Here is a 24,075-nt window from a genome sequence, read left to right as displayed (position 1 = left end):
TAATCCCCCACTACAATCATTCCTAACTATAGTCATCCTCCCACTACAGTCATCACCCCATTAAACTCATCCCCTATATAGAGTCATCCCCCACTACAGTCTTCCCCCAACTACAGTCTTCCCCCCACTACAGTCATCACCCTACTACAGTCTTCCCCCACTTACAATCATCCCCCACTACAGTCATTCCTAACTATAGTCATCTTCCCACTACAGTCATCACCCCATTAAACTCATCCCCCTATATAGAGTCATCCCCCACTACAGTCATCTCCCACTCTAGTCTTTCCCCACTCTAGTCTTTCCCCCCACTACAGTCATCCCCCACTACAGTCTTTCCCCCCCACTACAGTCATCCCCCACTACAGTCTTTCCCCCCCACTACAGTCATCCCCCACTACAGCCGTCCCCCACTACAGGCATCTTCCCACTACAGTCATCCCCCTACTAGAGCCATCCCTTTACCATAGTCATCCCCTTACTAGCTCATTCTTAAATGTTTATTAAGCTATCTGATCTGGTCTCTTCATCTTTCTGTAGTGGCACACCTTTCATCCCAACACTTAAAAGGATGTGTGTGGTTACCCAGGTCCTGGCTAACACAGAGGATGCAGGGGAGGAGATTCTGAACATGGTTACCCAGGTCTTGGCTAACACAGAGGATGCAGAGGAGGAAATTATAAACATTGACTCTAAAATGAATCTCAGAGCCCTTAGCCTTGTTTCGCAGTAATTTGTTTTTAAAGTCTCAGATCTCAAAGTATTAAAATATAGGTAAGCCATCATGAGGTTTTGTGAATATCAGAGAGAGGTTGTTTATGTTACAGCTATAGACCAGAGCTGGGTTCTAATATGGGAGGAGTTGTAGAATGATCAAATTAAAGATTGATGAAGTTGGTAACTTTAACTTTGCCTCTTGCCCATGATTCCCTCTCTTCCCTGATCCTGTTTTACTTTATGCAAAATTTGGAAAGAGCAGCTGGTGATGGAGACATTTGGAGGTGACCTGTGATCATTAGCTGCTCAGGGTCTAACGATAGGATGTTCTGTAATCCTCAGGTGCTTGGAGTCTAAGGAAGTTAGTTACTTCATAGAGAAACACTGCCCCTTTATGTCTCAAAGAGATTTATAGAGCTGAACTAAATTTATAGCTTTACCTTTTTTCTATAATAAAGTGGTATTAGAATGTTTTATTTTTCACTGTTAAATTCACTTATGCAGCAGAGAATATGAGTCCAAACTTCATTTCTTTTCAGATCAGTGCTAACATCTTCCGGACACTTCCTCCAAGTGATAATCCTGATTTTGACCCGGAGGAGGATGAGCCCACACTCGAGGCCTCTTGGCCTCACATACAGGTATGCACTATTAGTCTGTATTAACAATGTTTATATGTCAACACTGTTGATCTTGAGGAGTTTTTAGTATTTGAGTTTTACGCTGTATGTGTTGTCACTTGTCTGTAACCCTAGTCCTTGGGAGGCTGAGGCAGGAACATCTTGAGTTCAAGACCAGTTTCAGTTGCATAGTAAGAACCTGTCCTCCCAAAACTATAAATATGAGCCAGTGGGTGTTTCAGTGGGTAAGGACACATGCTGCTGAGCCTGATGGCAGAGTTCAGTCCTAGGACCAATGTGGTGGAATGAGAAAACTGATTCCTGCAGGTTGTCATGTGATCTCCAGATGCAAGGTGTGACACATGCACTCCTTCCCCATTCAGAAACACAAAATAAATGTTGATTTTTTTTAAAAGAAAAAAAAACCAAAATAATACATTTTCTTACCATTATTTTGTTTTTTAAAGGTCCTGTTTTGTTGTTTTGAGACAATCTCTCTGTGTAGCCCTGGCTGTCCTGGAACTCACTCTGTAGACCAGGCTGGCCTCAAACTCACAGAGATCCGCCTGCTTCTGCCTCCTGAGCCTGGGATTAAAGAAAATTAAAATCTTCATCCTTATTTTGAAGTTAGGTTGTCTGATATGAGTGCGGCCATTCCGACTTTTGGCCACTGTGTACATGATTTATATTCTCCATTCTTTTACTTTTAATTTCTTTGTTTCTTTTGAATCTAAAGTGTGTCTCTTACAAATAGTATTTAGTCGGAAGTGCTAGATTCCTTGTTGTTTTGTGTTTTGACATAGGCTCTCTCTATCATGTAGCTCTGGCTGATCTAAACCTTGCTATGTTGACTAGGGTAGCTTTGAACTCAGAGATCTACCTGTTTGATGCCTCCTAACTGCTAGGATTAAAGTTATGCACCATGCCAGGCCCTTGAATTATTTTTTAATAGAATGAAGCACAAGTTCTTCTGAAATTTTCTGCTATATTGGTATAAAATTAGTAGTTCTATATTTAATAGTAGGAGGGTTTTAAAATCCTCATTAGCCCACTCTTTTTTTATTATGCGTTGCTGGATAGTCTTTGAGAAAGACTTTTAATTTTTGAAAATTTAAAAGCAAAGACAGATTTTTCTATCAGGATATTTTTATATACTCATAGAAATTAACATAAGAAACTCAGCCAAGTAAACAATGTGTTTCCATTTTTCACTTGTATAATTTGAGGCTCCGTTTAAATTCCATGAGAGAAAATGGTTCTTAACATTTTAGGAGATGGTAATTGCTATCAAGATAGGATTTCTGGGGCTGGTGAGATTGCTCAGTAGACAGCACGCGCTGTCAAGCCTACTGACCTGGCCTCAGGCCCATAACCCTCGTGGTGAAGAAAGAGCCAACAAGCTGTCCTCTGACTGAGGGAGATGCCCGCTCCCTCGCTCTGTGACATCTCACTCAAGACAACATCAGACTGCACAGGCATACGAGCAATTTTCCTTCATCTGTGTCTGTGTATGTCTAAAATTTTAAACTCTTGAGTTACTAAAATTTGGTAATAGCATTTAAATTTGGTAATGAAATGTTTGGGGGCGATCTAAAGCTACATAGGTTTCCAGTATGATGATGCCATGTATTTAGCCAGGTTTTATGATGGAATATAAAGCTGCTCTAAGTGGGATCACAGAAATTATCATGCTGGAAAAGGGTGCTCAATGGAAGGGTCCTGTTGTGCCTCTGTACACCTTAGAGATCCGTTTATGACATTTTTAGTTGTGAGTAGGTGCTGTTAATTATCTTTGCTGACCTCTGTGTGTGGCGGGGGGTGGGGGTGGGGGCTTCCAGTGTTGCCCAGGCTGCTTTTGAAGTCTTGGGCTTGGTTTCCTCAGTAGCTGGGCATACAGTGTTTGCTACCATGTCCAGCATGTTTTGTTGTTTAATTTTGAGATTGTGTTTTAATTATAACGTCTTCCTTCCAAACCTTCCCATATACTACCCTTCCCCACTGTCCTTCAAATTGATGGCTTTTTCATCAATTGTTATTAAGTACATATGTTACTTGTATGCACGTTTTCAGGGCTTTCAGGTTAGCACTGGACAGTTGGTGTGCTCTTCCTGAGGAGGACCCGTCTCCCACTCCCGCCTTCGCTCAGTTGCCTGCACTTCTGTGTAGTGTTGAGACCTCCTAGGCTTCTCTCTGTCCAGTCTGGCACAGTTGTGTCTAAGCTTGTTCAGTGTATGGAAGAGCAGAGAGAAGACATCCAGGGTGGGCATATTTAAATAGCTCAGTATTTTGCAGAATCTCTCTCCCTCTGTCTTGCTTTCTCAGATATTTAGAGAGAAGGATTCATAGAAAATTGGGCTTCTATTGCTGCTCACTGTGCCCAGGCAATGTTCTAAACATGTAGTGTAAGCTATGTGGTATAATACATTGATACACTCTCTATGAATTCTTTCATGGAACAACTTGTTTAAAATTCCTGCATATCACTTTCCTATTAGCAGACTTTGGAAAGCACGTGGTCACCATACTCCTTGGAAAGGGCCTTTTGTATACCTATGCGCATTAAAATTGCCTCAGTCTTTTCTTCTCTGGGTCAGATGTTTCCAGTTTCGTTAGCTTGTATAGGTCTTATTTTGAGGTTCTTTAGCGTTTGTACTGTTTTCTGGTGGACCCAAATCCTTTTAGTGATGGAGAGCAGAACTTTTTAATTTTGTTGGATTACCTTAGGAAAGGCATTTTCAGAACTGAGCAGCATAATGGGGCTGCCTTGTAGTGTCCATACTTAGCAGAGTGCATGCCCCAGATCAGTTGGTAGAGTGATGGATCCCTGTACCAGGAGGTGGGACAGAGCCATCCAAAGTTCACACTCATTATCAATTATATTTTAATTTTGTGTTCAATGCCAGCCTGGGATACATGAGACACCGTCTCAAAAGACTGAGTAGTACAGCTTCTGTGTATCTTTGGGGTTAGGGTATGCTCTAGTGTATACACCTGGTAGGCTAGCCTTGGAACGAACGTGTGTAAAGTCTGCCATTGCATTAATGCTGAAGCTGTTGTTGATGTGTGTTCTAAGATTCTTAAAAGCAAATTATAATTCTTCATATGGACATAGAGAAACCTCAGTAACTGCTCAGAAAGTCTTATCAACTGTGATTTCAATGGCTAGTAAATATTCAAGCCTCCACTGTGTGTCTCTGACATTGGGAGTTAGGAAAGTACCACTAAGCAACCCCCTAGAATCCCAATGACTACATGTTTTACGGCGTACACCCAGAAATGAACATACGTTGTCAGATGTGGTAGGGTGAGGAAGTAGAGTGGCTCTGGGAACAAACTTCACTCCTAGAAGATGATCTCACTGTGATGAGGACTCTCAGCTCTGTAGGCCAGTGGCTTCTTCCACCTGTTCATAATAATCATTCAGCAGGGATTTCCATCTAGACTAGTCATTTCATATGCAGTTGTCCGGGAAATTATGTAGATGAAAGTTACTTTTAAACTTAGGCATCTGGAGAGATGGCTCAGCAGGTAAGAGTTGACACTGGTGGCTCTTACAGAGTACCCAGGCGTGACTCCAGCTCCAGGGACATAGGACGCTCTCTTCTGGCCTTCTTAAGTATTACATGTACATGGTGCACAGACTGACATGCAGGCAGAGCACCCCCCCACACACACACACAATACAGTTTTAAAAACCATGTACAGTTTATGAACGGCACAGCATTCATGCACATACTGGTTTAGGAATCTGGGGCTAGGGCTTGATGTCGTCCAAGTCTCCCAAGGGAGAGTTACCTGATGGAAGGCCTCTGTCGTGCTATCAGCAAAGCTAGTTGAACTCTTCAGGGCCTTCCAGGTTCATGCTGTGCTGTGTTTGTGTTCCAAAGCAAAATAATTCTTTATGATCTTAATACACAGTTAACATTAAAAATTAGGTATCCCTCAGCCAAATAAACTTTGTGCCCAGGTGGGTAAGGTGCATTTAAACTTTGTAGCCCTGGTTGGCCTGGAACTCACTATGTGGACCAGGCTTTGAACTCACAGAGATCCACCTGTCTTTGCCTCCAAAGTGCTGGGATTATAAGTGGGCCACCACGCCTGCTTAGCTTTTTTTTAAAAAGTGTATTATTTTTGTCTGTGCGCACGCATGCATGTGTCCATGTGTGTTATACACATAAGTACAAGTGCCTACAAAGGCCAGAAAAGAGCATCAGATCCCCTGACACTGGAGTTAACAGGCCCTTGTGAGTTGCCAGCTGCGGGGGTGGGGACTGAACTCTGGTGCTCCTGACTGCTGAGCCACCCCTAGACATCCAGACTCTGCCCAGGTTTTCAGATGGGTGTTAAGAATCCAGATTCCAGTCCTCACACTTTTGAGGCAAGAGCTTGACCCATTGAGCCATCTCCCTAGCCCCCCAAATGTTTAAGTGACCTTGTATTTTAGGATGCTTAGTTGATAGGTTTGCTTATAAATTAAGTTGTATCTTGAGGCCAGTTTCTTACCTTTCATAGCTATCAGGTTGGTTATTTATTTCTCTAGTTATTTATTTTTGAGACAGTGCTTCTGTGTATAACCACGCTGGCTGTGCTGGAACTCACTCTGTAGACCAGGCTGGCCTTGAACTTGAGTTCTGCATTCTGAGTGCTGGGATTAAAGATGTGCACCACCACTGCCCGACTATGATTTTAAAATACTCTGGCTGTGCGTTGTCCCCAATTACCTTAGTTCCGACCTGCAGTGGTAAGGCGCTCTGTGCTGTCACACAGGCTGCGTGGGACTTGTTCTGACCTGCAGTGGTAAGGCGCTCTGTGCTGTCACACAGGCTGCACGGGACATCTTGGTATAAGACTCACCCACGTCTGTTTTTTTTGTTCTGGTGTACAGTTTCTTCCTCAGGCCTGTGCTTCTACAGTTTAGTTTGTTACTCTCCAGGTGTTGTTCTGCTTTTATATTTATGTCTGTGTGTGTGTGTGTGTGTGTGTGTGTGTGTACATGTGGAGGTCAGACAGACAACCCATGGAAATCCGTCTTTTTTTTTTTTTAAACCTTCCATCACATTGGGTCCTGGGAATTGTATTCAGGTCAGTGGTTGGCAGCAAGCCCTGTTACTTTCTTGAACCATCTTACTAGACCCTAGTTTAATAGGAAGACTTGGTTTTTAAAACTGGACTGGCCACTCTGCCCACTGTCACTCTGAGCTTGTGCTTAAGGGACTTGAATCGGGGGAGGACATAAACCTGATACCTAGGGCACTCCGGTTGGTTCTAGCACTCATAAATTACGGTCATTCAGTGAGTGGTGCAGAACTGCAACCTCACAGACTGTGGCTTAGGAGACGGCTTAGTTAGGACGTCTTGCTGTGATGAACACCATGACCAAGAACAGTCTATGAGGAGAGGGCAGCTTGTCAAGGAAGGACTTAAGAACTAGAGATGGTAACTGACGCCAGCGCCACACAGAAATACTGTTTTACTGGCTTGCTCAGTTTACTTTCTTACACACCTCAGAACCACCTGCCCAGGGATGGCACCACCAAGATCAGTCATTAATCAAGAACATGCCCCACGGACTATCTGATGGATATACAGGCTATCTGATGGAGACATTTTTATCAGTTGACTTCCTCTTCCCAGAAAATTGTAGCTTGTGTCCGTTTGATAAAAAGCCAGTCAGGAGAAAAGCAAGATAAAGGGTCTTTAAAATTTGTTTTTAGAAACAGTTACCAACTTGGGCTGGCAAGAAAGGTGTGTTTTTACCGGAACTATAATTCAGAATATTATCAACATCATTTTGCTTTTACTTACCTCCTCACACAGTTGGTGTATGAATTCTTCTTGAGATTCTTGGAGAGTCCTGATTTCCAGCCCAGCATTGCAAAGCGATACATTGATCAGAAGTTTGTCCAACAGGTAAGGGACTCTTAGATCTCAAATGATTGTATCTTAATACTTGCTTAGTAATAATTGTTGTTAAGAGTAATTGTTTAGGTGGTCTGGAGAGATGGCTCAGGGGTTAAGAGCAGTGGCTGTTCTTCCAGAGGAACCAGGTTCAATTCCCAGCACCCACATGACAGCTCACAACCGTTTGTGAGTCCAGTTTCATAGTGGCATCCTCACAAAGACATACATGCAGGCAAAATGGCAAAGAAAAAAAAATAGTCATTTAAAAATACTCAGTAATCATTCTTGACAAGGTAAAAGCGGCTTCCAAGGTCGGCAAGATACCAGGGGTCAAAGCACTTGCTGCTATTCCAGAAGCTGAGTTCGATTCCCAGCACCCAAGTCAGGCAGCTCACTAAAGCCTGTTAATTCCAATTCTAAGGGATCAGATGCCATCTTCTGGCCTACACACATGCACACAGTTTTCTCTTAAGTAGCTCTCAGAAGTTGAGTTTTGTATCCAGAGTGAGTACCTAATGAAGTCAGTCAAGCCATCCTTTCTGCAGTGCCTCAGGGTTTGGGGTGACCGTTTTATCTAGAGGCGTAAGTCTTGGAGCTTGCCGTGTCCTACCGTGACTGAGCTGTGGCTGCCTTTCTGCGCAGCTAGCACCTGAACAGCGGTTGCTTGTCTCCACCTCCCCCTTCGCACCACAGCGAAGATAAGATGGGACCTTAAGGAGAGGAAAAGTTGGGCACATGGAGCCTTCTTGGTTTTAAGAAACTGGTATCACCTCTGTTTCTCAACACTGACGTGCAATTAATTTCTAAGAATGTATCCATTGGTTTTTATTGTCAAGATCCTTGAAGACTTAACAGCTTATCTTCAGTCATTTGAAATTGTCAAGTGAACCCACGTTCTCTGTTAAAGCCATTGACACTGTGTAAGCCTTGTTAGGAATTTGATGCTGCGAGAACAATCTAAATCCATTATGAAGGCCTCTCAGCACTGCTGGGTGTCCTGGATGCTAAAGATCACACAGATTGGGGCTGGAGAGGTGGCTCAGTGGTTAAGAGCTCTTCCAGAGGTTCAGAGTTCAATTCCCAGCAACCACATGGTGGCTCACAACCATCTGTAATGGGATCTGATCTTTTGGTATGTCTGAAGAGAGTGACAGTGTACTCACATACATAAAATAAACAAATCTTTTAAAAAATATTCCACATATTTTGGGTTGTTCCTGACTCATACATGGTAAATAACACTGCCTGCCTATCCCTTCAAGAGCCCTTCATAAACTACACAAGATTAGATGTTCGCTAACAGTACAGTGTACACGTCAACCAGGAGTAAAGTTAGTCCAATTAAAATGAGGTCTTTGGGGCTAATTGCAAAGAACATGCATTTACTTTCTTGTATGGCTCGTCTGTGGCATGTACTCAAGCTCTTGTGAAGCCACATGCATTTGACTGTATCTCCAATGACGGCGGATTGAGGGGACCTTGATTTAGTGCTGCAGTAACTGGGTGCTCTAGGGACTTAAGACTGTTGGGCTTCTCTGAGGAGAGCCAGAAGCCTAGTAGAGCAGGAACTGTTTCCTGCCTTCTACCTCAAACTCCTGAAGTATCTGGAAAGCCAAGGCCATTAACTGTCTGATTCCAACAGTTCCGTGTACTGCACACAGCTGTGTCTCGGAGGTATTGGGGGGTGGGGTTCTTGTGAAAACTGCTGTATGAGAATTCTCAGCTTTTGAAAGTTAAAACTCAGAAGAATAGAAGAGATTTTGTTAAAACAGCTGGGGTGGGGGGGAGGTACACTACATAATTATTTATGTTCAGATAAGATAATCTCCCAGGAAAACTAAGATGCATCCGTTGGTTTTTGTGACACAGGCCTGTCATTTGAATACTTCATAAATGTTATGCTTGTTACAGAGAGCCCACATCCAGTGTCACACAGCTAGTAAATGGCATAGTCTGGATTTGAACTAGAGCAGTATTGCCCTTCCTAAAATGCTGCGGCCCTTTATAGTTCCTTGTGTTGTAGTGACCCCTGGCCATAAAATTATTTTATTGTACATCATATCTGTAATTTTGCTGCTGTTATGAATCATGTGACCCCAAAGGGGTCGTGACCCACAGCTTGAGAACTACTGAACTAGACCTTTGGACCTTGACTGAATTATTAAAAATAGTTTGAGGGCAATAGAGCCAGAAAAGCCAGGTTTCCTGGCATAAATATAGTATTTCTAATTAGGTTTACTTAGTTACAATATTTCAAAATATGTCTAGATTTGAAACTCAGAGCTAACAACTGCTGTTGAGCTTAGTGCCCCCTTAGAGATAAATTTACTTTGAACAAAATCATCTCTCAAGTAAACCAACATCAGAAACATGAATTTAAGGCTAAAATGAGAAGGCTAGCCATTTCTAATTATAATAATTTGGACCAGTGCTTTGTAGGTATTTTTGGCTGGAGCCTCACGCAGTACCTTAACCTAGCCAAAAATGAGTGCAAACCACGAGGAAGTTGCTTGTTTAGGGCACGTGAACGTGACTTATCAGTGCCTCAGAATGTCTGCTTGGGTTTGAAATCTGCACAGAAAGACAGAATGAAGAAAGAGCTCGCCACCTTCCCTGGACATGCCCAGCATGTCAGTTTAGAAAAGAAGGGTCCGTGCAGTTCTAGTAGACTCTATGTATTTGGAGATGGGTTTATATTGTTTGAGGCAGTCTCACCATGGAACTTCAATTAGCCTAGCCTCCAAATACCAGCACTCTGGGAGGCAGAGGCAGGAAGATTGTAAATTCAAGGCCACCATGGTGTACAATAAGGAGTCTCTGTTTCAAAAGTAAATAAATAAAAGTAGTCGGTTTTATCCAAAAAAAAAAAAAAAAATTAAACGTGATAACACTAAAAATTATGCTAGGAAAGAATTTTAAAGTCACTGGCAAGGTTAAAAAATTATATTTTTAGAAAGTGTTTATATTCTTTAAAACAATACAAAGTATAAAAATGAATTTAATGAAAATATTTATACTTAGTTTCATTTACTTAGCAAAGATAAAATCTAGTAAGGCAGACTATTTCATAGGTACTCTTACAATCATAATTAGAAAAAAGAGCGGTTTTAGCTCGATTATTTTTTTAAAGTAATTTGTCAGATTTTTCTTAAAGCTCCTGGAGCTTTTTGATAGTGAAGATCCACGAGAGCGTGACTTCCTCAAGACTGTCCTGCATCGGATTTATGGGAAGTTCCTTGGACTGAGAGCATTCATCAGAAAGCAAATTAACAACATTTTCCTCAGGTAAATTTGTCATCATCGAGAGCAGTCTTCCCCCTTGTGGCTTGTCTTGAGCCAAGCTTTTTAAGGTGAAACCCGACAGAGCTGAGGGCACCTCAGTCATCCCTGCCCACCCCATGGTTCTCGTGTGGTGTCACCTTAACATCCAGTCAGCAGTGGTAGCGAGGACAGTATTGGGTGGGTGACCCTAACGCTGTGTTTGAGTTGAAAGAATAATCTACTCAAATGTTCTCTGAATTTTCTTTTTAAACCATCACTATTTAAGCCAGTGCCTGTAGAAGTGCTTCCTCTTGATGTTTCTGATAAAGCTAATTAAAGTCCGTTCGGGCTGCCTCCCCTAGCCTGCTATCAGTTCTCCTCTCCTCAGCTCTGCAGCCCGGTGTCACCCACCTTTTGCAGTCATTTGCTGCTCTGCGGCCCTGTGCCACCCACCTTTTGCAGTCATTTGCTTTAAAGGCAGTTGTGATAGTAGAAAACTAGATAGCCTGTGTCAGTTACTGTCTAAAATTTCTGAACAGTTATAAAATAAAATGGACCCCTTTTTCCTGGATTTTTATGTGACTAGTGGTCTCCTACTTTGAAAAGGTTTCTTTAGGCAATCCATCTTTCTTATACATTAAGTGTGATATAATGATCCAGGTGGAACAGTACTATTGTTCTCATGTGGCTGATCTTAGCAGAGGTCTGTGTGGCTTGGGGAATAGATCTTGTGTTGTTACTGCGCTCAGTTTGGGCTGGGATGTAGCACATTTGGTGCTGTGGTGGCACGCACCTGTAATGCCGGCAGGATCAGACACAGCAAGCTTGAAGGCAGTTTGGCAGTTTCAAAACAAGGTCTGGTGTGAACCAGAAGCCTAGAGGCTGAGCAGTCACTGGAGGCTGAGCAGTCGCTGGAGGCTGAGAAGTCACTGGAGGCTGAGCAGTCACTGCTTTTGCTGCTGCCATGGACTGAGTTTCTTCTTCCTGCCTGTTTCCCAGGGTTTACATTTTATTACATCTATCTTTATCTCAAATTCAGGTTTATATATGAAACAGAACATTTCAATGGTGTGGCTGAGCTCCTTGAAATATTGGGAAGGTAGGTCAGGGGCGGGGCTTTGCTATTTTTTTTTTTTAAGAATTAAGTTACTGAAAGAATGATTTATGTACTAAACTGCTGGGGTTGAAATGAGTTCCTGCTTGAGAGTTTAGAGCACAATGCTAGAAGTTCTGGGTTCAGTCCTTAACAAATAGCAGAAGACAATTTCAGATTTCAGGGCCTTGGCATATATACATAATACTGTTGTGTGTCAGGCCTTGGGTCTACACAGCCTTGGCATACATACATAATACTGTTGTGTGTAAGGCCTTGGGTTGGTCTATACAGCCTTGCTCCTTGGAAGAGATGAAGTTGTCATTCATTCCATCAGACGTTTATAAGAATTCTTACCCAAATGTTGATAGGCCACCCCTAATCTAACTGTTCCTTTACACGTGTCCTTTCTGTTCACTACATCCTAGTAATGATAGAATTACCTTGATTCCAGATTATTTAGAAATGTAGGGGACACTCTCCACTTGTCACTGAGCATGCTGGGAAGTCTAATACCATTGAGACAGTTACTCCTGTTGTTTTAAGGGACTGAATTAAAGGCAGCTGTGCTGAACTCAGCAGGGACAGTCAGTAGATGTCAGATTACAGGCTGCCCTGGAGGGACAGAACTCAGTTGGGACAGTCAGTAGATGTCAGATTACAGGCTTCCCTGAGGGACAACTCAGCAGGCTGTCCTACAACTCCTGGTGTTGTAGGTAGAGTAACTTTTGGGGGAAAAAGTGACTACTTAACCCTTCCCTGCCTTTGCTTCCCTCCAGTATCATCAATGGGTTCGCATTGCCACTGAAAGCAGAACATAAGCAATTTCTAATGAAGGTTCTTATTCCTATGCACACTGCAAAAGGACTGGCTTTGTTTCATGCTCAGGTAAACTTCAGAAAAATTACAAATGGATATTTCTAAAGACAAATTCAAAGCAAAAAAATGAGAGGTATTATTAAGGTGCTAGCTTCATATAAAATTAAAGAATGTGCTTTGGCAAAATTTTTTATGAGTTTGTTTACATACTACTACTACTACAGTTTTAATTTATATAGAGAAAAGATTATCAAGTTTACTTATCTTCAGGTCTGGGACCTAAATTTCTTAGCTGTGTGACCCTGAATGAATCTCACCCAGGTGCAGAATGATGTTAATGATAATGTTAGGTCTTGGTCACTGTTAACATTAGCACTGGAAGACTAAGTGGGTGTTTTAAGTTAATTAAGTCTAGAACTATCAATCTGTAGAACTTAGAACTTTAGTAATATATTCATCTCATACTGCAACTTAAAACTGGAGTGACACTTTGTATCCATGTGAAACTCTCCTGTTATCCCTAAATGTTACTTTACTAACTTCTCCTAAATTTGCCCTCTAGCTGGCATACTGTGTTGTGCAGTTCCTGGAGAAAGACACAACACTGACAGAGCCGGTGAGTGTTCAGTTCCTGTTCATGCGCTTGTCTAACCACTGGCATTTCATTGCAGCCTGAGCAGTCAGTTCTGACAGTAGGAGTAGCTTCTGGGAGCCTGGGAAGGGAGCATGTTCAGGAGGTAGTAGGCATAAACTAAGGATTCATAGTTAAGATGTAGGTAATATCCAGAGACTACAGTCACCTGTTAGCCCTCCTCACTAGAATCTGTTTCTGCCACTTCTTACAGTGAGACGCACCAAGTCCCAGAACCAGTCCCTTGAGTTTTGTTCAGAAATAAAGCACAAAAAGACTGGAAATGTTTCCGCACCTTCAGGAGTGTGGATTCCAGTCTTAGAGGATACTTAGTCATTGAGAAGAGTGGTTAAGATGAGCCGTGGTGCGAGCAGAAGGCTCGGAAGCACAGTCCTAATGAACTCTGAACCTTTAGTCCTAGCTGATCTAGAACTAACTATATTTAGCTTAGACTGGCCTCAAACTTGTTATGATCCTCCTGCCTCAGCCTCCTAAATGCTGGGATTTTGAGCTCACCCAACTTACTATACAAACCATTGTAACCTTAAGTAAAATGAGTGTTTTGGTAGAATGCTTTCTAAGCACTTTAAATATAAATTCTGAAACTGAAGGATTAAAATTCATGTATTTTAGACTAACCCTAGGGGTGCTTAAAAGTTTATATGCATGGCCTAATTGTTTAAACAGGTGGTCCTCTTATAAAATCTCATTTTGCCCTGATTTTGTCAGCCATAAAACAGGTCTAGTTTAGATAGTGAGACTATCTGTTAGGATTGCCCCTACTGAGCTTGAGGCTTGAGCTCAGTTGGTAGAGTGCTGGCCTAGCATGCACTGGGCCCTGGGTTCAATCCCCAGTTACATTATAAGGTCTTTGAAAAACAAAAAATCTTCTCATAAAGTAACTTCCTTCACACCATCGGTCATTTTCTTATGCTGTAAGTGTCGGCTCACGCTGGTCCCGTTCCATGAAGACCACAGACTTTACTCAGCTGTGTGTAGTACCTAGAGCAGTGTCTGGCACGGCCCAGACCCAAGTCTACAGCTAAGTAGGAATTTTCATGTACTGAGGGCTAAATGCTTGACCTCAGAATGAGTAAAAGATCTTAAGATTAACTAGCTAGTAGAAGTGATAAGGTCTGGCTGTATCCCAGGCTGGTCTAGAACTTGGAATTCTCCCGCCTCAGCACCTCCAAGTACTAGGATTGTAGACATGAACCGTATACCATACCTAGTTGTTGAATTCATTCTAAACTTTGCTTGTTTTTGTAGGTCATCAGAGGACTGCTGAAATTTTGGCCAAAAACATGTAGTCAGAAAGAGGTGGGTTTTAATAATAAATGCATTTACATCAAGACTCTGCAATCTTGACCTGCTCTCTGAACTGTGCCCACTTCCTAATGTACTGATTTGCCTTGTCTACATTAGCGTCATTTGTAAATTAAAAAAAAAATTTTTTTTTAAACCTAGGTGATGTTTTTAGGAGAAATTGAAGAGATCTTAGATGTCATTGAACCAACACAATTCAAAAAAATTGAAGAGCCACTTTTTAAGCAGATATCCAAGTGTGTCTCCAGTTCTCATTTTCAGGTACCCATTTCCTTTCTTTGTGACATTCTGATTTTGTACCATCCTTTTTCCCTGCAAATTTTGAGGTTTCTGATGTCTTTTTAGGTTGCAGAAAGAGCACTGTACTTCTGGAATAATGAATATATTCTTAGTTTGATTGAAGAGAATATTGATAAAATCCTGCCAATCATGTTTGCCAGTTTGTATAAAATTTCCAAAGAACACTGGAATCAGTAAGTTGTTGTTGGTTTCGATTTTAATGTATAGTCTAAATAGCACAGGCTAGCCTTGAGCTTAGGGTCTTGCCTCAGCCTCATTGCTGAGATTACAGGTGTGTCCCACCATGCCCAACTCTCATGTGACTCACGTATTGCCGTCTTTCCTTTTGTAGTTGAAGCTGTACAGATTTGTAACCTATACTGAAGGTTAACGCCACAGGGTTAGATACTACTTATCTTTATAAAGCTCTATGTAGATGCTCCTCAGCAAATGGTCTTACCAGCTTGTGGTCCAGTGCCACTGTGGAACCATCACGTGGCTGAACCAGCTGCTCCCCGCCCTCCCAGCAAGGAGCTGAGGACCATAGGGACATGTAGCATTCAGACATTCTAACTTCTGTGACATTTTTATCTTGCTACCCGGGTCTAAGATGAGACTACAAAACACTCAGGAAGAGAACCAGAATATTGTATTCTGCATAGGAAGGTGTGAGCATTAGAGTCAGGCCTGTGTGACCAGAGCGTTTGTGACTTTAGTCACAGCATCTGATGTTGTCTGTTCAGTGTCGCTGGCCTCTAACCCAGAATGGGCTTGTTTCTTTCAGGACTATTGTAGCATTGGTGTACAACGTGCTGAAGACCCTCATGGAGATGAACGGCAAACTATTTGACGACCTCACTAGTTCCTACAAGGCTGAGAGACAGAGGTACCTGACGAGTTTTGAAAATCCCGTGTTACCCAGAAAGATCCATCTCTTAGTCACTGGGCTAAGTTAGACTCCTCCTCTCACAGTTAGACTGTAGTTTAAATGTGGATCGTGTTCTTCCAGATCTCAGCTGAGCCATAAGATTTTTTCCCCCGAGAGCTTGAGAGTTTCAGTGCTGTAGATCATTAGCAGTCCACATACGGTCACAGCTCTGGCTTAGGAAGCCAGTCCAGTCTCTGTGACTTTAAGGCCAGGAAGATAAAAACCTCACAAGGTTCAGGTAGAAAGTAGAACCACGCTCTGAGTCCAGAAAGCAACAGGCAGGAGAGGTGTGTGGGAACCTGTAGATTGGTCAGGTGTCTAAGTTACCAAATTCTTTAAAAAGAGACGGAAGTAGAAACCCTAGTTTACAGCCTGCACTTCACTTGTTTAGTATTAAGGCTCACTGAGAGTTTGAACACACACTGCTGGGTGCATAGATTGCCTCTTTGTAGGTATGGAAGGGCGGGGCTTCTGCCTGTCTCTGGGTGTTAGTGTAGCTGACCTAGAGCCCTGTAGTGACTGTGGTGGGCTAGTGCCATGTAATACACGCATGTCACCGAAGCCACAGGCAATAAAATTCTCCTTCCCCACAAAGCCACCAGCCAGTGACTTTGCCGAGCTTTCCATTAAAACTGCTGATTTCTCTACAGAGAGAAGAAGAAGGAACTGGAGCGGGAAGAATTATGGAAAAAATTAGAAGAGTTGCAGCTGAAGAAGGCTCTAGAGAAACAGAACAATGCTTACAACATGCACAGTATTCTCAGCAGTACCAGTGCCAAATAAGGATCAGCGCCCCCTGCTGGGCGGCAGTTTTGTACACTTTTTTTTTGGAATATATAAAGACTTGAGAGCAAACCTCATCAGTATAATATAATTAGGAGGCCAGCTTTTCCTGGCAAGTGTAAACGAGAGAATTATGGACTAAAACATAGCCCTGTGTTGTACCATGGCCACAGTATATTGTAAACTCTTGTCTAATCATGGATTGTGTCACTATCATCTGTTGAGTGAGGTAATTGTAGGAGTGGCGAGCGTGTCACAACTTGAGCCCGGTTGTGCTGCACACACAGATCAAGCCGTCCTCTGCACACTTCCTTTATCATGTGCTTTCACATTGCTGCACACCTTGGGTACATCTGAGAAAAGAACCTTCGTGAGACAAGCTGAGGTGTTGCCCCTCCCTCTCCTAGAGAGGCAGGCCGGGAATAAGAGCCCAGCCTCGTTAAAGACACTGCCATACTCTGGGTTTTGCAACATCTTATATTTCCAGGCTTCTGAAGCACAAAGTATTAAAGCTGGGAGAAAAGTAAACCAAAATTCTGATGTTCCCAAATACCCCCTTGAGCAGCAGCACCCCGGAGGGGAGCGTGCTCGGAGCCGCACAGGCCGGTGGACCCGAGGCTCACCTCCTTCATTCCTCTCCTCCAAGGTCGGAGGCTAGGCCTTCCCAGTGCTCACCCTGCCCATCCCCAGGCCTGCCTGCAGGGTGGAGGCTCTGGGTCCCACAGTGTGATGCAGACTGCTAGCGATCACTGCCTGGCTTTATTTAAAGGAAATGCAGTAGGCGTCCTCTGAATTGACTATGTAGAAGCCTTGTATGTTTTTACCTGGTCAGGTATTTCTCACACCTGTTATCAGTACCATTCCAACCTCTTGCCTTGCAGTTGTATGGAAAACTGTTTTATAATGAAAGATCTTCACTGGGGATTGAGCAGCATTTAATAAAGTCTATGTTTGTATTTTGCCTTATATCATTTGCTCTTTTGTCTCTCGGAGATATTCATATGACAAGATTACAACTTATGGATGTATTCTAGTTAGAATTAGGATGCTTGTGGTCCATGAATTAAGAGTCTAACCATTTAAACAATCTCCTCATAAAATCTCAAGCTTCTTGTCCCTCTGTGTTCCCGGACAGGTTTAACATTAAAGCTAGTTTTAACTAAAATGGGGGAAATCTCAGAATGGATGACAGTAGCAGTTCTGGGAAAGGCTGGAAGACTGTAGCGTGGCTTCAACTAAACACCATTTAAAAAGGAGCCCAGGATTTTTGTTGCAGTGACAGCAGCCTCCGTGACCCTGGGAAAACTCCCTTGTAATACAGTGAGTGGCCTGTAATTTTTGCTATATTTTCAAGCAGTGGGCATTCCAGGGCCACTCTCCAGTTCAGAAGCTGCTCCCTTTGGGCCTCTGCAGAACAGCCCTGGGCAATCCCACACAAAACACAGGGTTGCCTTTCCAGAAAGTAGAAGTTGGGTTTTTATTCTGTGAATAGGCAAAAATACTTCCTAGTTATCTAACACAAAATTAATAACAGCTCAGCTTTTCACGACACAGGAAAGTAAAGCTTTAGAGTTGACTGGGGCTGACATTTAACTACTGAAGCGATCTGCAACTGTGAATTCTGTAACCAGGGCCCTATGTGCTGAGCACACATCCTGTGACGACTGGGCCGCACGCAGCCTGTCACTGGGCTGCAGCCTTGTGCCTCGACTTCCTGTCCTTCGCATAAGTTTAATACCACTGATGCTTTATGCTTGGCTTTGGTGCTAAAGTGGTGTTTTACGATAAAAGGCTTAGGCTAAAAATCTAAATTCATGCATATCTAGGAAACAACGGTAGCAGGAATATTTCACTGTACAAGTTTATTTCTAGGGATTTGGGCGAAACAGTTTGTTGCTAATTTGGAGACAAAAATGTCCTCCTTATACCTGTGAGCATTTCCCTTCCGATTCCCTAAGGCCTAACTACAAAATGTTCAATGTTACTATGTTAGTAACATAGTAACTAACCATGTGGTTAGTTACTATGGCCACATGTGGAAAATGGAGGTTTTTGGTTTTATGCAGGTGCTGTTTGTAAAAGCCCTAAAGGCTACCCTTTTAGGTGTGTGTTTCTGTAGGACACAGCGACTAGCTCATGTGGTGTGTTTGTCCTTCTTGACCACCTGTCGTCAGTGCCCAGCTTTACCTCCCTGGTAGCAGTGACGTATGCTGGCTCAGAACCATTGTGCTGCGGTCCAGACTCCAGCTACGAAGTGGGTTTGCTGGTCATAAACGTCAACGTCCAGTGGTGCTGCCTGCTGGTTTACTGGGTATTCACACTCATCCCTTTTGTGCTAGCCCAACTTTATTTACCTGTCAATGAAATCAAGATAAGCTAAGTAGGTGCCTACTGTATATATCTCTGCTAAAACTTCTAACGCATCAGAAATACAATCACAAGTTTCTAGTAGCCTTTAAAGTCTCAAGGAAAGCTGGGGGAGTGCTGTAAGCTCTTATTCCCAACAATGGGAAGAAGGCAAGAGGAAGGCCTGGTATACACAGTGATTCTACCAGGGCTACATTTCAGGGGGAAAAAGTCTGATTTAGACTCTAACAAGTTCTTGTTAAGTAACAGTAGATAGTATAAAAGGAATTTTGTATACAGGGCACACATCAGTCCACTTTAAAGAAAAAAAAACCCTAAGGTAAAGAAGGAGCCGTAACCTGGAACTTAACTATTTAATGACCAAACAGGAAGAAGCCGTCTTCTGTAAACCTCTCCAAGGCACTAGGCAGCTCTGCAAAATGTCTGTTAATAATTTAAGTACTTAAATAAGTCTGCAAGTTATTCACCGGGTGTTTCCCTCTGGGCTCAGAACAGTGTCCTCCTGGGCCAGGTTTGAGCGTCCAGTGCGTCGGGTTGTCTGTCCTTCCCTGCAAGGTCCCTTCAAGTGAGTACAGGATTGCTGGTGGCTCGGTTTGTCAGAGTGCTGCGGCCCAGGCGCCTCAGCTTATGTGGTTTGTCGCCTGGCCTCTTCGTTTAAGGTATCGTTTCCTGATCTTGATCATCCATTTCACGCTTAGTTTGGCAAACTCTGCCGCTTTAAATAATGCCAGGAAAGCCCCGCAGAGCAGGGCAATGGTGTTCCAAGGATTGGCCGTGATGATCTGGGGAGCAAACGAGACCGGGGTTGTTGGTTGGTGACAGCAGCCTTAATTCTCTACGTCTCAGACTTCGGAGCCAACAGAGAGACTCATGCTTCTGCTCACTCAGACTTAACGTCCACAGCTGCTCAGAGGGGAACTGTGAGTCCCTCCACATAACAAGATTCCTCCTCAGAAATCTTTGTATGAATAAGACATTCATACTGAGCATTAATTCTGTGGCTTGATCTAACAAGTGACTCAAAGAAACTTCCCTAAACTATATACCCCAGCCACAAGATTGGTCCCTCTGGTTTCAGTTACCTCAGCCTTCAGCTGTCCCCCCTCACACTCATCCTGGGGACTCTGCTACAGGCCAAAGCTCCTTCCTTCCCGCTGTGGGATGTTCTCCTATCCGGACTTAATCCCTTCGACTCAGCACTCTCCATCCACTCCGCCAAAACCCTTTTTCCTTTGACAAAGTTGTTTATCCGGCAGAGCTCTGTGATAGCTGTTCACTGTCAGGTGTGATTTAAAGAAACAGCTTGGCCCCCATTAAATACTCTCTTATCTCTATGCAGTGCTAACAGACTCCAGGCCTTGTGCGAGCTTGACAAGCACTCTTCCACAGAGTCTACTCCCTCACCAAACTCAGGCAGGGTTCTCACATTTTCGAATTCCTTGTGTGGTTTAAAGAAAGGGAAAAAAAACCAAAACAAAACAAAACAAAAACCAAAAACCCACTTGTAAGCCCGGATCAGTGAGGTGGTCTGGGATGGATGACCCCCGTGTTGTTTACAAATGTACAGTGGCCATACCTCGGCCTGCATGATTCAAGAGGCCTCAAGGGATCTCCTTGGCCCAGAAGCCTCTCCTAACAGATCGGGTTCGAGAAAATCAGCTACACAGCTACAGACTGGCTCCTTTTACCCTTTTCATCTTAGCCTCAAGCCTTCACCCCTCACACAAAGCCTGGGCCAAACTTGAGGGTTACGGGTGACAGCAAAATATGTCTGTCTCAACTCCTTCCTAGGACCTGAAGGGCCCACGTCTGAGCTTTGGAATCTCTTGCCTGCTGCTACCGATCATCCTGGGACATCTTGTGATAATGGCGGAAGACCACTTTTAGCAATACTTACGTCCTGGACCTTCTGGATGAAGGGGTCTTTCCATTCAAAGACCACAAAGAATAACTGAGTACTCCTCTCTGCTGCCGGCCTCTGGTCAATATAATTGACCACGCTGGTCTAGGTGCAGAACAGACAGAATTACCACTTCTTTACCACTTCTGGGCCTTCCCTTGCCTGACCCAGGGAAGTAAGAGCAGGTAGGACTAGGAGCCCCCCGCCCCAGCTCTCCTAACGTCATCTTTTGGGGGGGGAGAGAAGGGGAAGTCAGGCCTCATATACAAGACCTTTTAAATGGTACAAGAGCCAGGGCTTTACTGCAGCTGCCACAGTTCTTTGGGAAAGACAAGGTCACAATGCCCAACAGGGTTTGAATTGTCACCAAGATCTGCTACCGGGCGTCTAGACCCAAGCCGTATTCAAGCTACCTCAGAAGTCAAATTCAAAATATTTGAGAGCTAAGTAGTCTAACCCTTCGAGTCTACGGGGACAAAGTGTAGCCCCGACTCTGTACTAGGAGCTCTGTAAGTATTTAGAAGGCACACATGATGAGATCAGCCGGTCGACTATAAAAAAGCAGCTGTGCTGTACAATGGAGGAAGATGGGCTCCAGAGGCACAGGGTCACGTGTGACCTGACATGTGACCACTGGCCACAGGGAGATGGTGCGGAGATTTGCTGCAGGGCTGCCCCTGAGCAGGTGATCAGGGACACCCCCAGCCTTTGTGGAGCTGACAGTCACCTTACTATAGCATCTTGTAGTCTTGTTTTCAGGGCTCGTCGCCCCCTAAGGCAGGAAACTCCTCTCTCGACTAGACCTAGGTGGCAGGGCTCCCCGTGCACAGGGAGAGAGGGTGCCTTTTTGCTGCTTCAGTGCCACCTCCAGAGGTCTGCTTGTGATGAGGCACGACTCCCAAGGAGGCAAGCCAGATCCCTTTACATCCCCACTGTGTGCTGTTTCCATCTTCCCCGGCTCGTCCCAGATGGCAGGTAAAAATCCCCAGCAATCCTCCTGCCTCAACACCTAGCATTCTCCTGGCTCCTAGCCAAGAACCAAAAGCTTTCTGATCAGCTCATCACTTCCTGCATCCTAGCAGGTCCTCAAATCTCTGCACCATCAGTATACAGTTAATATGTTTGGAGTTATTTAAAATTTATATTGAGAAAAATTTATTTTCACTATTGCTGTAGATAAACATCTACATAAGACTTGTTTTATATCAAACAACTTTTACAATACTTATTTTTTTTTCTTTTTCCGAGACAGGGTTTCTCTGAGTAGCCTTGGCTGTCCTGGAATTCACTCTGTAGACCAGGCTGGCCTCAAACTCAGAAATCCGCCTGCCTCTGCCTCCCAAGTGCTGGGATTAAAGGTGTGCGCCACCACTGCCCGGCTATAATACTTATTTTTATTGTTATAATATTTTATAAATTTTAAGGAATATGACAAAAGAGATATTGTAGGTATTGAAGGGGGGTCTCTGGGAGGAATGGGTGTACAAAAGGGAAACAAGAATGTGATTTAATTCTATTTAATTAAAATATGTTTTTAAATGTTAACAAATTCAGATAAATTGAAATCATGTAACTTTTCTCATCATAATGCAATAAAAGTTTAAAAAAAAAAATCTCCGTACCATCTTCCTGTGGCCAGTGTCACATGTCAGGTCACACGTGACCCTGTGCCTCTGGAGCCCATCTTCCTCCATTGTATGGCACAACTTGTTTTATGTTGACTGGCTGATCTTAGCATGTGTCTCTGGTCTCCCCTCATCTGCAACAATCCCTGGAAATGCTTCCCACCTCTACAAGGCACAGAGATGGTGCCATGGAGAACAGTCAAGCTGCTGTGGACGGCTTCCAGCGTGAGACACCTTCACAGGGGCTACTAAAGTTCTCATCCCAGGCCCCACCCAAAAGCCCCTTCTGCTCAAAAGCCTCCCTCCATCCCAGATTTAAGTGTGGAAATCATCACGAGTGCCGAGGTAACACAACACAGCCACTACCTCTTGCCGGAACTCCACAGCTTCTCGCCCATCCTCTTCTTTGGTCTTCACCAGTGACATCTTGACCCAGGTGCGGAAGCCTCCGGAGAACTTCCAGCTGGAATAGGCACTCTCACAGGCCTGCATGAAGCCTGCCTTGTCCGGGCTTGGCAAAGAGAGAGAAGGAAGGTCCAGGTTAATCCGGAGCCCAATGTGGCCAAAGCGAACTCTAGCCCTGTCTCAAGCTGGTTTCTTTTCTGGTACTGAAAAGAAGTCTGTACCCGTCTCCTTCAAATCTGGCTGCTTTACCAGGTTTGTTAGCTGGTGTCAAAAGCAGTGTCTGAGCCACCTATACCTCCATTTAATTTCCAAAGAGCTCCACCCATAGGAGGGCGGCAGCCTGATTCCTGCCCCCAACCACACCTCCACCACGGCACTCCTCCCTTTTCCACAGCATCCCTCCCACCGCACCCTTAAGTTTCCCCGAAGCTCCCTGAAGTATGGCTTGCTGCACTCCTCAGTGAGCTCAGCCTCCCTCCCAAAGGCCCAGCGATGGGCGCTGTACACACAGCAGACGCAAAGCCAGAGTGAGCAAGCAGACTGCAGTACAGAGCCAGGCAGAGTGGTGTATGCGTGTCAGCCCAGCCATCAGGAGGCTGAGGCAGGAGGATTCTTGAGTTCTAGGGCAGCCTGGGCTACAGAGTAATACCAGTCCTCAAAATCAGGGCTTGCTTGCCCCTAAAGGGGACAGCTGTAACATGCCCCACCTGAAGGATCAGGGAACTCGGAACACTGCAGAAGAGAGGACAGGAGGAATGTACGAGCCAGAAGATGAGGACATATACGAGACATCTCGGGACATGGCAGCCACTGACCTCACTGCACTAATGCTGCACGTCTGCACAGGGCTGGGCCTGCCAACACTGCATCCTGGGGTCACTAGCAGTTAATGATTGGTTGCTGGGAGAGAAGCTATCACTTCCTTTAGTAGTGTAGCCACTGCAGTACCACCTGTAGGCAACTCTAAACAGTAGTTCACACAGGGAAAGACGGGAAGGTAGGTAAGGGGTTCCTTGGGAAGAATACGGGGTTTCAATGGGGTCCAGTGGGGACGAGGGGAGGTTGAGAGAGAAAATGAGCAAAGCGCATCATATACACGTGTGAAACCGTTGAAGAATAAAGACACAAAAGCAACAGTGCCCTGAGGAGGGAGAGAAGACAGCCAGGCCACAACGGGGAAGGTGCTGGCTAGGAGGTCTGGGGTGGGAAGGTCACAGCGGGGAAGGTGCTGGCTAGGAGGTCTGGGGTGGGAAGGTCGGCAGAGGCAGGATGTGACCTGCTCTTCAGGGGGACTGTCATCTCACTGCCACCATGAAGTATCTTCTTACATCATAAAAGTGGGGCCTGGGCAGGGCAGTGGTGGCGCACGCCTTTAATCCCAGCACTTGGGAGGCAGAGGCAGGCAGACTTCTGAGTTCAA

At 44.2% G+C, this 24,075-nt stretch overlaps 2 protein-coding genes across 2 annotated transcripts in view; one reads left to right on the top strand and one right to left on the bottom strand.

Moving 5' to 3' along the window:
- The window catches only part of Ppp2r5a (protein phosphatase 2 regulatory subunit B'alpha), a 40,519-nt gene extending 23,205 nt beyond the window's left edge, over positions 1-17,314 (top strand). Inside the window, exons 3-13 of the mRNA XM_031338998.1 lie at positions 1,257-1,358; positions 7,155-7,247; positions 10,393-10,523; positions 11,539-11,598; positions 12,372-12,480; positions 12,974-13,027; positions 14,312-14,362; positions 14,510-14,629; positions 14,714-14,841; positions 15,432-15,533; positions 16,226-17,314. Coding sequence (XP_031194858.1) covers positions 1,257-1,358; positions 7,155-7,247; positions 10,393-10,523; positions 11,539-11,598; positions 12,372-12,480; positions 12,974-13,027; positions 14,312-14,362; positions 14,510-14,629; positions 14,714-14,841; positions 15,432-15,533; positions 16,226-16,358 — 1,083 coding nt within the window. The 3' untranslated portion in view covers positions 16,359-17,314. The remainder of the gene's footprint in view (positions 1-1,256; positions 1,359-7,154; positions 7,248-10,392; positions 10,524-11,538; positions 11,599-12,371; positions 12,481-12,973; positions 13,028-14,311; positions 14,363-14,509; positions 14,630-14,713; positions 14,842-15,431; positions 15,534-16,225) is intronic.
- Positions 17,315-18,200: 886 nt separating this feature from the next.
- The window catches only part of Pacc1 (proton activated chloride channel 1), a 28,445-nt gene continuing 22,570 nt past the window's right edge, over positions 18,201-24,075 (bottom strand). Inside the window, exons 6-8 of the mRNA XM_031339012.1 lie at positions 22,617-22,761; positions 20,623-20,730; positions 18,201-19,507 (exon numbers count right to left, since the gene is read on the bottom strand). Of these exons, the coding sequence (XP_031194872.1) occupies positions 19,346-19,507; positions 20,623-20,730; positions 22,617-22,761 (415 nt within the window). The 3' untranslated portion in view covers positions 18,201-19,345. The remainder of the gene's footprint in view (positions 19,508-20,622; positions 20,731-22,616; positions 22,762-24,075) is intronic.

Source organism: Mastomys coucha, unplaced genomic scaffold (genome assembly GCF_008632895.1).
Source record: "Mastomys coucha isolate ucsf_1 unplaced genomic scaffold, UCSF_Mcou_1 pScaffold1, whole genome shotgun sequence".
Classification (NCBI taxonomy): Eukaryota; Metazoa; Chordata; class Mammalia; order Rodentia; family Muridae; genus Mastomys; species Mastomys coucha.
The sequence above is the reverse complement of the archived record's forward strand: the minus strand, read 5'-3'. Positions and strand labels throughout refer to the sequence as shown.